Genomic DNA, 19,518 nt, shown 5'->3' on the forward strand with positions numbered 1-19,518 from the left:
AAGCAATATTTCACTTTTTCAACACCCAATGAAAAACTTCAATAAGACAAGACCCTCTATATTTCAACCATTATACTATATGTAAAATATTTATTGCAAACTTAGACTTAAGATAATTTAAATAATTTATGCTTTTGGAACAATTCATACAAGAAAAATAATGCTTGTCCATAAAAATACAGAATTTCTTTCTGAGAAGCAAGGACTGATTATTCGGGATAGAAAAGTAGAGGAGGGGAGACTTCCTGATTAATGTGAATTCCCAGCTAGAGCTTTGGTAAGGCAACCAGAATATAGAATTTATTCTGGAAAAGTTATAAAATGCATTCTGAAATTAATACCATCTACTGTGAAAATAAACAACTCTGAAGTTAATTAAAGTAAGTGTGGTGGAAACTCTAACTGGCATATGGTAAATGCAAACATAAAAATCACTTTATGGCTCAGTCCAAAGTGTAATGACAAATACAAAAATTGAACATAATATCTGAAACATGCCAGAAACAAAGTCCTAGGGATAGCAGAGCATATTTTAAAAATCTACATAATTTATGATAACAAGTTTAGTTACTGATTTCAGGAGTCCATCAGACTCTAGAAGAATAAAGTGGTTACATTCATGCAGAAAGTGAACCACTCTATACTTGAACTCCATGACTACACTTCAGTGTCCTATCTCTATAGAACTTGAAATATAGAGTAAATATCAATCCTCTGTGTGCTACAGAACACCAGAAGCAGACGTGTAATGGTGTCTTATAAAAAAGGACACAAACACACAGAGCAGGAAACAAAGGTTTATTTAATGTATTTTTGTTTAATTTTAAAAATAAAAACCATGAATCTCCTTTCTAACAGGAAAGTAAATACAATATTATTTTTACATTTGAAGACTTGGACCTTAATGATAGAGTATTCAGATAGAATTTGACTGTTTTACTTACTTAAATATAGTTTTTCTTTAAAAACCAATGAAATTTTAAAAGAATATTGAGCATAATCAAAGAAATAAAAGACTGTCTCTTCCACTACATAAAACTATCCTATACTACATTTTCTCATGAAAGAGATATTCCCACATTCAATCTAACTCATCTTTTTGCTGGCCAAAACAACAGTAAGATCTAATGTTAAATTAAGTAGAAAAATACCTCTTTAAAAAAATCAACTGCTTTTCACCTTGCCACTCAGTACAATCAATAAAATAGCATCATAGCCTTTGTTAGGTTGTTACTTTAAAATTTTAAGCCGTGAAAATTGTTAGATTTAAAAAAAATGCCAATATGGACACATTTTAAAGGTCAAGTTGTGATATTTTCCCAAGAGGAAAACAACATCTTTTAACTGTAATATACCACGAATATACAACGCATTGTTTGAAACAAGCGAAGGGGAAATGAAAAGGCATATGTGTATATATATATATACATATATATATGTATATATATATTTTAGTGATCAGATATTTAGTATTTCTAATGACACATCACATGGTAAAATGAAACTTGAGGTTTTTGAGATGAAAACTCTTCCAAGTATAAATATATGTTTCTTTCTAGATAAAAAAAAAAAAAAGAGATTCATGACCAGTTTAAATCATTTTCATTCAGAAGTATCAAGTTAGTGATAAAGGCAGGGAAATTAATGCCTCGCATTTATTACTGAAAGACATCAAATGGTAGACTTGGAAAATAACAGAACTTACTTTTCTGATATCATCTAAGGTGTTAATCTCTGGAGACAAACCGCCGTGTACACATAGGAACTGTTGGTTCATCAGGGCAGCCAGGGGCAGGCAGTCAAAGGCATCCATGCAGGCATCATATACGCGTTCTGAATACTTTATTTTACCTTTAATATATGATTAAAAACCAACTACTTACTCTTATGATTTCACAGGTAGGATTTGGTTCATAAAAATAGGGTTTTTAAAAAAAATGTTTTCTTGCCGGAATCATATTAGCATATAACTACACATGCAAAGTTCCAAATGTGATTAAAGAAGACTTTTTAAAGTTATATATTAATCTTTATATCTACTATTTTTTATTTTTGTTGTCCTTCCATATTTGACAGTTTTTAGTTACTTTTTGTGTAACAGAGGTGAGAACTTTTATATACATATATCCCTGCTAGTTACCTGCAGATGTGTATTAAAACAAAAACAAAAACACAGCAACTAGGAGACCAACAGAAGAGGACACAAAACTGGCTGATACCCCTGAATGTTCTTGTAGAAAAGCAGATTGCAAGAAAGTTTCCAAAGTTGTTTCTAAATCACTGCACATTACTTTTCCTTTACTGACTTATATCTAATGTTTTGAGAGAAGTCTCTATGCTCCATTGAAATAGGACTAAATGACAAAGAGAAATTTAAACTTCCAAGGACAATGAGGAAAATTAAGAGAAGAGGAAAATGAAATTTATATGAAGTACTCCTCACTCTTAGTATTTATTTCTAAAGGAAGAAGTCGTCTTTAATTTTGTAAAATCCACTCAAGGCCGGTAAATCTACTGGGTCCAGGAAGAGAGGCTCAATGTGGAATCTGCCCTCCATTTGTTTTTACTGAGTGATTTGAGATTAAAGAGTAGGATTATCCTGAACAGCAGTATTCTGGCTATTAAAAAAAAAAAATCATCACTTGTTGCTTAGGCTAAATCACATCAAATATTAATTTGAATTTTTATATCACTTTATAAAAAAGTATAATTTAAAAAGAAATTCTAAATTCTCTTAATTGACCATGCTCAGAACGTAAAATGGAATGACATAATATAGTATCAGTTTTTGAATTTTTGACTTTTAAGCAAGGGATCATATTGTAATATGCTCTTTGTATGGATCAAAATCACTATTTAGCACATACAATGTTAAACGAAGAAGCCTGAAGTATACTTACATTCTTGTTTAAATGTGAAATACTCTGTTAGATGTCTACATTCATGATTTCCACGAAGTAAAAACAGTGTTTTGGGGTAAAGAATTTTCAAAGCCCACAAATACAGCACACACTGAGAAAAAAAAAAAAAAAGAATAATATAAATATTTTCCATTATACTTACACATACCTTGGCTGACATATCAGGAAGACATGAACCAAATGCACTACTGTGACCAAAAGTCCCCAAAAGGCTAAGTCTTTTTTATGGAAGATATTGAAAATCAAACAGAAAACATTACTTTGGTACAGAGCCAAGGTTCATCTATACTGAAGTATAAACATTGCACTGGAGATCTAGACACCACACGAAAACAATGGACTGCATAGAGTTTATTGGGAAAAGCCCGAATGAAAATATACTAAAAATGAAAATATACTTGTGTCAAAGTATGAGAAGAAATGTGATAGACAATTAATAAATAAAATAAAGTCATTTCTCTTTATAAAGGTAACTATTTTGTACAAATTAGGTAAAAGAAATGGGAGAATTAGAAAGGAAAGGCACCACAAAATTTAGAAGCAAACATTGACAAGCTCAGGCTGACTTGGATTGTAACTATTTTCTTTTTTTTTTTAATTAATTTATTTATTTTATATATTTTTATTTTTGGCTGCTTTGGGTCTTCAATGCTGCGTGGGCTTTCTCTAGTTGCAACAAGTGGGGGCTACTCTTCGTTGTGGTGCACGTGCTTCTCATTGCAGTGGCTTCTCTTGTTGCTGAGCACGGGCTCTAGGTGCGTGGGCTCAGTAGTTGTGACACACGGGCTTAGTTGCTCCGCGGCATGTGGGATCTTTCCTGACCATGGCTCGAACCCATATCCCCCGCATTAGCAGGCGGATTCTTAACCACTGCGCCAGCAGGAAAGTCCCTGTATCTATTTTCCATTATGCTCTCTCCTTCACTACTCTTCTCTCCCATTATCTTGTCTCTCATTTCAGTGCCTTTGGTATTTAAAGCCTTGAGCTTTTTGTTTTATACATAATTGTAAATAAACTGAAGGCCAGGGAATCTCACTACATATGCTGCTGATAGCTAGGGGAAACATTTCGTATACCTTAAAACTCTCAAATTAATTACTTGGGTATTGCAGTTTGCATAAAAATGAGGGCCAAGTATAAATTCACCAGGCTTGGAATCAACCGACACCGAAACAGTCTTCCTGGAGTGTGAATTAAGATAACTGGGATACTCAAGTATTAACATCAATTTCATTATCCTCAAATAGCATCCATTAAAAATCCACAGGGAAGAGAAGAGCACACTGAAAACAAGTATGCTTTTTTATCCTCATGAACTTTATTCTGAAAGTTTTAGAGAACCAGAATAATATTGAGACAAAAGTCTGATTCTGGTTACTGAAATCTAAAACCCAAACTGAAACAATATTTACATTTTAATAATGAGTTTTCCAACATATAGTAGGTATGCCGGATAATCTCCACAGGGAAAAGCTACTGGCAACTCATTTGTGGTGCTACCTGTGAACAATAATCATCTCTGTCAGCTCATGTGATAATTTATTAAATGAGTGGAAATAAATGTTTGAATATATAGTCCAAGTTTTGAAGAAAATACTAATTATCAGAAAAAATATGTATTACTGAGTTGTTCAAGCAAGATACTGCCCCTCACTGTAATTATGATTCCATAAACAAAAATAATTAGCTGATATCAAATTTTACATATATATGTTACATTAGTTAATTTTATAATTACCATTTTCTGCTTATAGTTATTACCTAAAGTTAATGTGAAAGATGATAGTACTATTTTCTGAGAAGTTGACCAACTGGCCTGTATTGAAGGATTATGATCTGTTGATACGTGTACGTGGCTCAATGAGTCTCTGATTGCTATGTATCAGGTTTAGAGGTGCACTTACAATGTTCTAGTAAAAGGAGTGTGTATTATCAAGCTTGTCTCACATTTCAGATGATATTTATACACTGTTATTAATGTCAATGAGAGAACTATTCTTAATGTAAAATTTATAAGATTTTATCATATGTATGTTTTGTTTATATATTATATTATAAATAATTTAAAATCATAAATTTAAAATATAAATTAAATTATAAATTATATAAAAATATTTTTCCAAATAGGTTGTTAACATTGGATGTTTGATTTGGAATAGGAATGGGTATGGGAAGTCTTTTAAAAATTATATTGTATTTAATATGTTGTATTTAATGCATACATTGGGGGAGAGAATATGTGTTTTGGCTACTCTGTAGTTACTTTTTTTAAAGGTTTTCTTTGTTTCTTGTTTTCACTAATGTATAACTTATATCCAGTGAAATGTATCTATCTTAAAGGTACTGGTCAATGAATTTTTGCATATGTATATTCCCATGAAACCGCTGTCCAGATTCAGTTACATTTCAGCACCCAGATGGCTCCCTTGTGCCCCCTCCCAAATCAATGTCCTTGGGAAAATGTTACCACAATTCTGAACTCTTTAGATTAGTTTTGCCTGTAACAATTTATTTTAAAGCAAAGCTATAATCTCTCCAACAAAAATCTAAAATGCAATTTTTTAACCCCACTCAAATACTACTAGAGGAATCACATTCTAGGGCCCATATTTTCTTTTTATGCCATCTGTTAAAGATCCTGTCTTGACATTAGCACATGGCTTTATCACCTCTAGTCTTGGTTACTATAGCTCTTTCATAACTGAAACCTCAAAGGTTCTGTGGTATCCTTATCATACCTATTTACCTTTTAAATGATTCAGTACACATTTCATGTCCCTTATTATGTAATGGATGTAAAGCACCCTGCATGTAGCAGGAGTTTAGGAAACATGAGCCTCTTTCCTGTAAATGAGAAGGAAGGCAGTCAGAAAGGAGGGGGAAGTAGAGAGATTGGGGGAGAGAGAGAGAGAGAGAGAGAGAGAGATGACAGAGAAAAAGGAAGGGAGGGAGGAGGAAAGAAAAGTAAAAAGACAAGACTAGAGAAAAGAAAACTCAATTTCCAAATTCTTGGCTCGAGTACCCTAAAAAAAGAATCCGCTTTCCACATTTTATTTCCCTCTCCCCTGTGGCAAGAATAAAATATCTTCCCAAACACTGAATAAAACCACAAATGCAGCCAATATGGAAGAAGTAGCATGGTAAATGACAGGGCAAGGGTGGACTGGAGAGTGGAGCCCCGCGAGCTTCACCCTCAACATCTGGTGGGAGAGCACTGCCAAGCACAACACTGTCCTGCTGGTAACTATTTTGCCATCTAAAGTTCTAACATTCTGGAGAGCTAAAGATCTTGAACAAAATTATAACTTGATATTCTTTTAAAAAAGAAAAGTCTCGTGTAAAAAAATTATCCTGTTTAATGAACAATGAAAGAAAAATTAGTTAAATAATTGGTTATTTTTGTCCATGGGGTATCAGATGGCTAATGTGAATAAAATTTTCCCTGGATTAATTGGTTAAAGTAGAAATAGAGAGGCAAGTCCCATTGGCTTTTTTGCAGGGTGAGACGTAAGTTAATTGCACTAATCACTTTCAACTGGACCTCGACTATCTTTCCAGTCATACTCTAAATAATTAAACAGATATTTACAATCTAAAATTAGTTTAGTTTAGTCAATATGACAGATCGAGCATCCTGTATCTTTTTCTTAATTTTTTATGGCAGACATAGTTTTCTCTTATTTAGCTTCCCCAATGAAGCAGCACTAAGGATGTAATTTTCTTCATTAGTTTAATTGGCTCATTGATAATAGCAGTGCAGTTCTTTACTTGGTAATTTATGCCTCTTAATGATGTGTATTCTTAAAAACCTGTACAGGGGAGTAAAGAAGGATGTAAAAGAGGAAGCAAGAAGTAAAAAACACATATATACAGCTTCAGATATATATCAAGCAGCTCCCTAAAATAACTATACATGCTGCGAAACATTCTAATCAAAAGTGCTGTCTCTCAGTCACAGGACGGTAAAGTGAGGGATATGCACTGGCTGGGTAAAGATCCAAACTCCTGAAAAAATGTCAAATGCTCCTCCTTTAAGACATCATTTGCCTGGTCTGACAAGCACACAGAGAAGCAGCGGTGGGAGCTAGCAATGCACTATAAGGAAGACTGGCTGCAGGGAGACAGCCAGACAATTTCTTCCTTATGTCTGTGGCATCACTCTGTCACCTAACATTGCTTGCTGTACCCTTTGCTTGTTATTCTCATGCAGAAGCATGGAACATTGCCTGACGTGCTGTGGTTCGTTCTAGTCTATGAGCTTACAGCTAATAAACACAACTACTCTTCCTGCTTAAAGGTGTTTGAGGCCTGGGCTGAGATCTAGTCGTTGGTGCAGGGGCACAGCCCTCTAAGCTCAAGGCAATGTCTTGCAGGGCAGAATGGCTAGAAAGGGAGCCCGAGGAAGTGAATAGAAGAAACAGTTGTGTGTGCCTTTGTTTGCAATTCTGGGTTTTTCCCTGCATTCTCAGAGAAACAGACACGAAACTATCAGTATATATGTACACATAGCCTTGATCAAAGAGATTAGGTAGCATAATGCCATCATGAGAAAGAGGATGGTATTTGGTGTGAGGCAAATCATCATCCCAGGCAAAATTATCTCTTTCATCACTATTCAGAACGTTGTTTGTTTCATTTGGGCTAACTTTGTGGGGAACGATTTCTAATCTTGACGAAAGAAGATGGGGGGAAAGGCGGGGAGGGAGTGTATAAAATGAACTCCATGTACTGCCCAGAGCACACTACCCAGTGCCTGTAAATACTACCCAGCTGAGACTATATGAAATCTGAATCTACTCTTCAAAGCTGATTTCATAAAAATTAAACTTAACTGCTTCTCTTTGCCCAGAGAATAGCCAAAGGAGGAGACCTGCAGTGGAACTCTCAATTATTGAGATGAATCAGGAAGCCTGTTAGGATAGTACACGCTGGAAAACTGAGCTCTCATTTTAGAATCTATGTTAAACCAACAGGATACTCAAAGAGAATATTTTATATTTAATGCTTTGCCCTTCAGATTATGTTATATACAAAGTTATTATATATATTATATTACACATTATGTAATGTGTAATATAATATATATATTATATACAAAGAGTGTGTATCAGTGCCTGCATCACTGATGTGTGGATTTTTTGTGGTTCGTTTAGTGAGTATATGGCCAAGGCATGGGATGTAGTGGAAAGAGCACAGACTTTGCATCCCGGCACTGCCATTTACTATGTGTGTGACTCTCTCTGAGCCTTGGTTTCTGCATGCTGAAAAGAAAGACATTTACATGTTCCTTGAAGAGCTGTGAGGAATAAATGAGATCATTTACACTAGGCAAACAATACCATTTCCAGCTTGCAAACAATGTCAGCTTCTTTAATCCACAATACGAAGCCTCACAGTATCTTCAGTAAGTATATTTTATATAAATATTAGTTCTATTTTAAATAGGCTGATATCACTGAGCCATTCTCAAACCCCTCAAAGGTCACGGTCTAATCAAAATGGATCATTTTTACTTCTGAGGCCATCACACTTTTGTCATTTCTTTGTGTATGTGGTAAGTCCCCGGGGCTATACTCCCAGACTTCTAGAGTCGAATTAAAGAGCTGTTTTTGAAGATGGGGACTCTGATATATGCATCTCAGAACTTTTAAATGTCCTATGATACATACACTCGATATTTCACCAACATTTGGTTTCAGACTTTGATTCTTTGCTTGAATTGCAGAAGGTACATATTACATAAACTACCACAACTTTCACAGTTCAAAAATCTAGATTAATTGTAGACTAAAATAAAAATCTACTGAGGAACCAGTGATTACTGCTTCGCAACTTCTTTAAGGAACCAGTTCTAAAAACCTCTAATTAGAGAGAGTTTGGGAAGTTTCAAACGGTTTGAGACCAGAGATTCAGAAGCCTGAACTCTTCTCGTAAAGAAATCAAAGGTAAATAGACTGGTAAGATTAAGAAAATATAATCACTCCCAACAGGAGAGTCTTTGCCATTCTTTGCTTAGAAGGTGGGCTTCAAGAAAAGTAGAACACCGATTTCATTTATCCTCAGAACCTTCCATAGGAGCATATAAATATTAAATGAATAAGATAAATTTAAGTTACTAAAATCATTTTTAAAAATATTTCCTTAGTTTCCACATGACCCTAATTTAAAGGAAGTAGCAGAAACTCTTTATCTCCCATTACTGTTTTCTGTTTATAGCAGTCTTTCTCAAATCTGGCTACACACGGAAATCATATACCGCAAGGTAAACCAATTCTGGCCCACGGGAAGTAACAGTGCCACTTATGGGAAACATCCTTAAATGAGAGGACATACCCTTTTCTTCCTTCTTTTCCTTCTAGCTGCATGTAATGTGGGAATATGAGGGATGAAGCTGGTGTAGCAGTCTTGGGTCAGGAGGTTGACTTTGTAACGAGGCCACGCACATCAGATCAATAAGGCAGAGGCCCTGGGCCCTGGCACCAGGCGGGGTCACACCAGCCATGGTCCGCCCATCTATCAGCTTTTACTAGAGAGAGAAAGAAACTTCTATCCTGTTCAAACCACCATTATGTTTGTGTTTCTTTTTTCCCTTTACTCTTGGCAGATACTAGCCCTAATGTGATACAAAGGTCTTACAAAATTTGTACTCAGTCACACTTCTCTGCCATGTTGGTCAAGTTAACCCATGAATGAGGTTTATGAGGTTTGCTCATTTCTTCCTCTGTACTTTTCTCACTTCAGCTTCCCTCCTAGTTAAATCTTACTTGTGTTTTGTTTCTAACCCCGGCCATATATGCCCTCGATATTCTCCCAAACATCTATATTCCAATGGTAATTATTTTCTGTACCTTTTTTATCCCAAGATTTTAATAATCAGTTCAAATAATAATTGAGTCCTGGAACCATCTGTTCTAGGCTTCTTATTCTATAAAGCTTTTTACAGTTATATTTTCCTACACAGATTTAGGTTTCTAGAGAGCAAGGATGTATATTCCTTTAAATTCTCCTACTTACAATGCATATACATGGAAGAAATACCTAAATGTGCTCCTCTTTTTGGACTTATATACAAACATCACCCCTCCCTCCCTTACCACCATGAATGATTAAGAAATATGTGATCTTTAAATGAGATCCTTAAATGTGATTAATATATTGGTGGGCCATATATATATACATATATGCACAGTCAATGATGGGAGGTGAATTGAATAACCCCCCCTCCAAAAGTTAGTATAACAGTTTAAAAACAAAAGCCATTTAGGAGTAACATGTTTTTCAACATTAAATATTCCTATAATAAATGAAATATGATGATGAAAATTTAAAAACCTAGAATCTCTTTAATAAATGATTGTTATGAATGTATGACATTGGTGTGAGACTTCAATAAATTTGATTTCTCTCTTTAATTAAGAATAACTGTTTTCCTTTTTAACACATTATTGCCAAGAGCACATATAATGTCAGCTACTATAGCATGAGCTCTGATTCTTTAAAACTTATTCTTATTTCAAACTATTTCTTTTAATAAATATTTAATGAGTCATTTCTATGTATGAAACACCATGTTAAGCACCAGAAAGAGAAAACATCTGAATGAAACAAGAGCCTTTTCTTTATTCTGAACGTAACTTCTACTTACCTGAAGCAGATGCAGTTGGGAGGCTGAGGAAGAACCTCTACTCAAAGGTTATCTGTTTTGTTTTAACTAATGATTTTGACAAATTACCCTATTAGATGACAGGTGCCAAAAAAGACAAAATATAGCAGCTGTCAGTGTACTCATACAGACTCATACACACAAATGCAGACACATGCACTTGACTATCAATTTACAAAAATAACTTATTGTCTCATAATTATGAGACATAACCAGGCAAACACATTCCTGCTTATTTAATCAAATTTGATTCATTGTCTCAACAGGAGATAGAATTATCTAATGTCAAATATCATGCAAGTTTTGCAAAGTTGCAAATCTATAAAAAGTACGAAAGGCAAAATCTTACTATGAGCCATTTCCTTGGCATTTCTATGCAATAAAAAGCATATAAGAATCAACGGAAAATAGGATATGGAATCTCCCACACATTTATGTGTATTAAAGTTCATTGTTAAAGACTAGGGATTTCCTTAAGGCAATACATATACCACTTTATTTTGCTAAGATATTGTTGATCCATTACTGAGCAGCTAAGAAGAAATGATGCAGACTTACTTCGATACTGAAGTACCCTCTGTCTACATAGTCCCCTAAGAAGAGGTAGCGAGTGTTGGCAGGAGATCCGCCCACTTCAAAGAGCTTCATCAAGTCAAAGAATTGTCCATGGATGTCCCCGCAAACTGAAAGAAACAAAGAAAATTCATCTGATGGTTACATTTTGTTAAGACTCTGAATTAGACAGTAAAATTACAAAATCTTAGAACCAGAAGGAATTTAGAGGTCATCTTAGCCAAAACGTTCTTTTGCAAAACAGGAAAGTGAGACAGAAATTCCAAACTTAATTGGTGGCAGACCTGGCTTTTGCATCCAGTTCTACCAATTCACAGATTAACTGGAAAAATAAAGATAATAATAACAATAATGGCTATTATTGTTGTACATTTAACAATTCTGCACCAAACACTCTGCTAAGAGATTTCTACACATTTTATAGTCATGGGATAGGATTTCCTTTTGCAGATTAGTCAAAGAGAGGTTCAGAAATTTGACAATCTATATACTGAGTCTAAATATGTATCTACTACATGTTATTGACTCCTGAAGAAAAGGAAATGTTGGTACCCGTTATAAAAACTGTATTTCACTGACTCTAAAATGCCATCAATTGTAAAACACATCATTATTTTATGTACCACTGAGAAAGGAAAAAAACTCCAATTTAATTTAAGTTTATATTATAAAAGATCATTTTTGTAAGATGTACCCTGGTATCAAATGTCAAATTTTTTTTTTAAATTGTGAAATGAAAAAAATCCTGTAAAACTGTATAAATAATGACTGGTAATTTGACATTTCTTAACTTTCTCACCTTCTCTTTTAAACCAAAATTCTTCAAAAAGCTATGCAGTCTCTCTTTTTAAAACCCCTTATTCAGTACTTACTATTTCATTTACTACTTTCAAAGTCCTAAAAAAATAAATATTATCTCCATTATGGTTATGTGGCTAGGCGAGATCACTGATAAAAATGAATGATATGGGCTTCCCTGGTGGCGCAGGGGTTGAGAGTCCGCCTGCCGATGCAGGGGACACGGGTTCGTGCCCCGGTCCGGGAAGATCCCACATGCTGCAGAGCGGCTGGGCCCGTGAGCCATGGCCGCTGAGCCTGAGCGTCCCGAGCCTGTGCTCCGCAACGGGAGAGGCCACAACGGTGAGAGGCCCGCATACCGCAAAAAAAAAAAAAAAAAAAGAATGATACAACTGAACTGAACTGATAACGAAAAAGAACGATACCGAGTTTCAATTCAGATTTGTCTAATTCAAAGATTTTGCTGTCAACCATCATGTTATATCTTTGACATTTATATGGTTTATACATGTGTATATATTTACTACCTTAAGACAATTTTATGCTTGAACGATGAACGTGATGTGGCTGTTTCTTTAATGCTAAGAGGTTCATAGAATAAATGTTATCAGTGAATAGGAAATCAAGAGGCCAAAGGATACTATCTTAACACATTCTTACGCTGTAATCACAAGCCAGGTGAAATGTTTTAAACCTCATTCCTTTATCTGATGAAAGCTGATAGAAAGAAAAATGAGTCAAAGGAGTTCATTGATGAAAAAACTATAAAACAATGGGCGAATAAAAATGTCCTATAAATCCCCATTCTTACCATCAAGGAACAGCCAGTAAGGACCCAGAGTTCTATAAGCCTGAAACAGGTACATGTGGACTCTATTTTAGAATACCTGCACTCAAAAATCTTAGAACCTATCAAAACAGATGTAAATTACAAGGAGCTATAACTGCTAAGGCATTCTTTCTGCAAATTCCAATCCCATAGCTTCTTCCCTCTCATGAGCAAGAGATACACAGAACAAATACCAGAAACATATTCTTCCACTTCTGAAATAATATCATACTAGAAAATTGTCTCTAAATTATCGTTTTTATTCTTACAGTTGAGTACTTTGCAAACGGGTTCTTATCCTGGCCTAATGAGGAATTTGGTTTGTGAGAGACATGTCATATACTGTATTTTAACCAGAGGGAAAGAAATAAAGAGCAACAAGTGTCGTGGTTCAAACACTGCCGGGAACAGATGCCAGTACCCACTTTGGGGAGACTTGCATGCTGCGTTTAGAGCTGTGAAAACTGATGTTAATAATAATAATAATAATACAACTAAAAATAAGTAGATAATAAAACAATTCTTAAAACTTAAATGGACTAATAATAAATCCATTTAGAAGACTGAATTAGCATATCTTGTATTACTAAATTTTTAAGAAGGCAAGAATAAACTTATTAGTTAGTTAATAAGTAATAAGATAATTCATCTTCCACTGATTTATCCCTTGAAATTACCGTTGGTATGGCTTACTTATCACAGGTTTCTCTCAAATGGCAGGCATTTTTACACCTGTCATGTTATGTTTCAAACCAGAAATTACAAACAAAAAAGGTTTGTCTGGAAACCAAGCCTTTCTTTACATGCCCTCCATTAAGTTCAGAAGTTGAAGGAAGGAACTTCAGGGAAAGAAAGTATGAAGCAGGGCACTTTGTTTCAGCTGAACTGATGCAGCCTGTCAAATGTGAACGCCTGTGACCAGGACACTTCCTTGCCACTGTCCCTCTCTCTATCCTGAATCCTATCAGAGGGATAGGATCCTATCAGAGGGTCAATTATGGGGTAAGGCTCAGGGAAAACATGAAGCCAGGTGATGGGGTAGGATGGAGGATTCAAACATTATTTGGAATTTGTATTACAGTAGCAAGTCTAATAATCATATTTTTAGGCTATTATTAAAAGGTCCCCTAGTCAAAATGGGTGTAGTATTAAGGCTATTAGAGGCAGTGTGGTACAGCGTTTAACGACCTAGACTTTGAAGCCAGACACTCAGGCTCCAGTCCTATTTACAAGTTACTCAACTTCTCTGAGCCTCAATGTATTCATCTATAAAATGGGATGATATCGGTACCTTACCCTACTGGGCTATTGAGAGAATTAAAGGTATTAATAATGTAATGGGATTAGGAGAGTTCCTGGAACCTGATATGAACTTGATAAATGTTATATCAAAGTGGCATTTCAAAATAGTTGTATCTAAAATATCAAGGTACCAGAAAGAATGGGATTCTGGTGCTTGGGGTTGGGGAAGGAGGAGTGAAAGGCATTCTCAAGCATCTTCTTCACCATTCCCTCCCCTCCTATCCTCTCCTTCATTTTCGATTCCTCCATTTCAATTCCTGGCCATGGCTGAAAATTCAAGGATCATTATTTTTTATACCTCCATGTCAATGACAAATATCAAGACATTAATTCAGGCTGTGGACCACAGGTCTGGAGTTAAGTGGTTTTAGCAACTGACATACAACTGTAGCATAATCTGGCAACGAGAACTACACAATATTATAAATAAATGGGCTCTAGACAATGCAAACATTACGGATTACTTTTGTTGGACTACAGAAGTACATTACTGTGAATGCAATTTTATAAAAACTGAAAAGTAAGCTCTTCTTTTTGGCCTACAGTAACTTTGTGATAAGAGAGAATCTCAATGATTTATAAGATCAGCACAATTATTGGGTCTTGGCTTGACGATATAAAACAGCAGAGAGCAAGTGCTGTAAAGTTGGCATGGGAAACAAAATACCCTGAAATTCAGTTACTTGTATGATGGCCACATCATCACTGACTTTACTTTAGACCAGCCACACAATTCAAATCATACTTTTACAGTAAGGACCGCTTATGACAATGTCCAGCAAAGGAAAGCAACTTGCACATACAATCATAAAAAATATGCAAAGCCCAATGAAAGAAAACAGTAGTTCAAATAAAATACACCCGAAAAATTGAGATATTTTTATTAAGAGATTTAAGGATTTCCCAGGTCAGTTTAAGTTAAAGCTATTTAACTTTAAAAAAAAAATCATCTACCTATCTATCTATCTAGTCACCATCCTATTGCCCTTCTTGTTCACTAGATGCCAGTCTTCTCTGTCTCAAATAAGCCATGTTTCTTTCTTGTATTTTCACAGGCTGACTCCTTGTCATCCAATAGGTCTCAGCTACATGTCAGTAGTGTTAAGGAGGTCTTTCTATAAAGGAGCTACCTCTCTCTAAAATTATTCTTCTTCCCATTAACTTGTTTCACTTTCTTCATCTACTTATTACTCTCAGGAATGATCTAGTTGATTAATTTGCATGCCTGTTTCTTCCCTGATTCTTCCCATTGGAACATAACCTACACGAGGACTACAGCCTGTGTGAAGCCGTCAGTTTGGTTCACTGACCAGGTGGAGAATAGCGCCTACCACCCAAGAGGTACACGAGAAACGTGCTACCCTAGGATTCTTCCACTGGGCCTGTGCTGTGCTGAATTTGGAAATCCATTAACTAAGAAGTCAAGGTTTTGAGGGGCCCTTGGGATTGACAGAGTTGGACAATAGCTGGAGTTTGCTTTGGTGGAAGCTGAAGGGCTTCGACTGGTCTGAGATGGTGCCTATTTTAAGCCTTTAAGTCGCAGCTTTTGAATTAGTGTGCAGCAAGACTGGGGGAGAATGTGGGAACTCCACAGTTTATGGTGGTTTCTTTACCTGGTTCTACATCAGTAACACTTGGGGAACTTTTGAAACTACAGATTCTTGGGTCCTGAATCAGAATCTCCAGAGATGCAGATTTATAACAAGCTCTTCGATGACTCTTATCCAGAGAGTAAGACTAAACAGACCTAGGCTTTTGACCCTCTGTCTCGGCACACTCAGCCCTCATTCTGCATGCTTGTGCAGTTCCCCTCACAGGGTTCACATGTGGGGGAGATACACACTGGAAAGGCAACTACGTTGGATGCTAATTCCAGCTTGGTGTGAGATCGGGATTTCCTATTATGTGAAAGGATAATATTGAAGTGATTGTTTGATAGAGTCTAGGATAGAGGAATGAATCTAACAAAGGTGACGACAAAGAGCAAATTTACTTGTGCGTTTGAATGTGGCTATTGCTCAGGCCTTGTGCATTGCAGCTTTCAGATAAAGGATTTATCCCAAAGTCCTACTATTTGGGAACATTTACTATTTTAATATCCAACATCAGGAAGAAAGTGATCTCCATACTGAGGTATACCCACACTTAGGTACCCAAGAGGAGGGAGGGTAGAGCCAGGGCATCACATAGAGGGAAGGGTACTTCCACGTGATGGTAAGTGAAAAGTATAGCCAGGTAACCTTCCTTCTTTGTAATGCCGTGGCCCGCACCTTCCATTCTCTTGGGTACCTAACACACTGGTGTCCAAAGAGAAGTAAAGTACAACAAATGTCAGCTAATGAGGCAAACCATCTGCTTGGCTGCTCACAGCCTCTAATTCCCCACGAGGCTAGGTCCTTTCATCTTCAATGTCATCGGCTTTAACAGCACTTCTAGAACAACCAGGCTATGACAAGTTCTATTCTACCTTCAAGGCAAGCTCATTCTTCACCAAACACTCCTGCTTCCCATATTTCCCTAGCTTCCCATTATTTGCTTCTCATTTCCAATGAAACACTGCTGGCAGGCAGGAACTCAACTAGGGGCTAGCTCTAAGAGACCTATGATACTGAAAAAGCACCAAAAACATAGGAACACAGTACAGGTAGTAAAAGCACTCCCAGTCTCTATGAGATATCCATCCATCTGGCTGAACATTCAAAAATATATATATCTTCAATAGATTATTACCAGAATTGTATATATTTCCATCACAGATGTATAGTTATGGCATTTAATGAAATTAACACATCAAAGATAACGAATGAAAGCATACGGGTTTTTCTCTGGACCACTGCTACCCTCAGCCATTAGCAACCCGATGCAGTCCTCCACTTGTTTTTATACTGGACAAGTAAGAACTACCAGCTACACTGAGCAGTTGAATCTATTTGTTGAGAAGGTGCTAAGGTTCCCATTATCTTCTCCTTGGTCCCTTCTCTAAGTCAGGTGACTAAGTGGTTTTGAACCTGGCTGTTCTAACATCCTCAGTACAACCAAATGGTGCAAGAGGGATCAACATCCTGCAATGCTTACACATTTATTTCTTCATTCTCGTCTACTATCAGGAAATACATAAATTATGCCTAAATAACCAACTTCTAAGTAATACCTAAGCAAACAATTACTTTTGAGTAATTGCCTTTTAATATTGCTTCCCTCCCCCAGTAACTCTTGACCCACAGTAAATAAAAGTTTACTGGAAATGATTCTCACACAAGAATGGTCTCAGTAACTTTTGATCTAAGGCTTCTGAAGAGGAGTACAGAATTTTAAAGGGGGAACTAGAAAACATACAGAAAGCCTTTGTCTTTGTTTTTTAGGGAAGGAAACAGCTTTTATTTCTCATATCATTGCTAGAGAGCTAGTTATTAAACTTTGAAATCACAGACTTAGGAGGTTAAAGTAAATATAAACATTAATTTAAATGTGTTTGTGTGTGTGTGTGTGTGTGTGTGTGTGTGTGTATGTGTGTGTGTAAAGCCACCTACCACAAAGGAGGAAGTATTTGGAGATTAGTGGTCAGTGCAGCAGTTAGGGAGTCATTAAACAAGGTCAAGACTTTACTCGCTGTAGATTACAGCAAAGTAGTGCTAAAGAGAAACGCAATAAACAGCTGGGGCAGGAACAAGGGGCTCTTTGTAGTTAGCTGAGAAAGCTCTTGGGATCTACAAACTAGACAACGAATCAGTCACAGAGCGAGTCTAAGAGTCCCTAGAACTGGCACACTGCTCAGGAGAGAAGATAATGGCCAGCATATTGAGGACAAACAGACCCTTGAGAAAATAATCTCAAGGATGGAGGACAAGTTAGAAAGATAAGCACAACCAGGACCAAGCCTAGGCCTTGCATCTCCAGACTAACAGAAGTACTGCTAACTCTCTGTTGAAAAGGTGCTCAAAACAACAACCCTGCATACATTATATGTGTAATCAAGTATGCATGTCTAAATCAATTTAGTGATTCTGCAAATAAGTATACTCATATTATAAGTTAATTATTTTTTCAAAGAATTCCATTGTTTTCTAAATCTACATTGGCAACTAAATCGCTACATTAGAAAATGTAAACAGTAGAATGCACTGAACATTTAGGATGAGGTCCCAGTATAATTGCTACACAATTGATAGCTTGAAAAGAACTCTGTTACAGCTGCCATCCAGAGTGGAAGACATATAAAGAAACGTAAGATAAAAATACATACTTTCATATAAAACTACTTAGAATAGCTTTGAACTAATGCTCAGACTTATGCATTTGGCCATGTTTACTTGCCTATATTAAAGGAAATCCAAAGAAAATCATTGGGTCAACTTCGTACTGACACTAAGCAAGATCTGTATAATGTCAGAGAATTCCAGTTTATAGAATGCTTCCAGAAAACAACAACAGATCAGTGAAATCATACATTGCAGGTGAAAATAGATTTTTCATGGACTGGCATTTCGAACTTGCATCAGTATTATGATTTAGAAGTCAAGAGCTTTTAATTCTTGACTCACTGTTTATTTTTCTATGAAGATCTCTTAGTTCCTCCAAAATACTGGCTTTTATCATCGTGGAAGACGTGCATGAAGTAGAATAACTACCTCTACACATTTTTCCAGTTCACATGAAACTAACAGGTTGTACTTTTTCTTTTAGAGAAGACATTACTGAATTGCTGTGCAATTTTCACCATTAGAATTCCACTCTCCTCTCAACTGCATTTACTGCAACCCAATTTTTTTTTCCATAATAGACACATTTCTCCAAGACAATAAAAGTTCTAATGTTAAGGAACTAATATTATGTCTAATTCTAAGCATGAGGAGATTAACCTGTTAATTTACTGGTTTGGTTTTTGAATGCTCTATCTGCTACACCTTTTTCTTTTCCAAAATCTGCAATTTTGCAGAGAACGATCTTGCATTTAGAGGTTTTGTTAGATGTTAAACACAGTGGGTACCACAAGTACGTATCTGTTTCCCCCTGTAGACCATCCAGGCTTATGTAACTTTAGTGGATGATAAGTTCAAGTACAAACCAGCCAGCCCGAATATGCGTGATTCATTAGCAGAATGTGTAAACTTCTGAAATCAGGCAATTACTGAGATAAAAGTGAGTTTCATTACAGCATTCACTATACATCTAGAGATCTTCATCAACTGTAAAATAAACTAACCAAGAAAAAAATAACAGGGGTCTAATTCATCAAAGAGGTATACTGCAAAATAATTAATATTTTCCCCATAATGAATATTACTTTTCAAATGTTAAATACGTATTAGGTACTTTATAAAATGCAAAATATGAATTCTTAACCAGGGCTTGATAGTATAAAATGATAATGAAAAGTCTATAATTAAAATTTCCTAAAAACTATATTTTTTATTTTAAAATCCTTGAAATGT

At 35.8% G+C, this 19,518-nt stretch overlaps 1 protein-coding gene across 2 annotated transcripts in view; it reads right to left on the reverse strand.

The window, feature by feature from the left end:
- The window catches only part of PPP3CA (protein phosphatase 3 catalytic subunit alpha), a 298,887-nt gene that overhangs the window by 65,697 nt on the left and 213,672 nt on the right, over positions 1–19,518 (reverse strand). For both annotated transcript variants that reach the window (XM_065877944.1, XM_065877945.1), the window contains exons 3-5: positions 11,143–11,267; positions 2,901–3,012; positions 1,706–1,851 (exon numbers count right to left, since the gene is read on the reverse strand). In XM_065877944.1, coding sequence (XP_065734016.1) covers positions 1,706–1,851; positions 2,901–3,012; positions 11,143–11,267 — 383 coding nt within the window. The remainder of the gene's footprint in view (positions 1–1,705; positions 1,852–2,900; positions 3,013–11,142; positions 11,268–19,518) is intronic.

Source organism: Phocoena phocoena, chromosome 5 (assembly GCF_963924675.1).
Source record: "Phocoena phocoena chromosome 5, mPhoPho1.1, whole genome shotgun sequence".
Classification (NCBI taxonomy): Eukaryota; Metazoa; Chordata; class Mammalia; order Artiodactyla; family Phocoenidae; genus Phocoena; species Phocoena phocoena.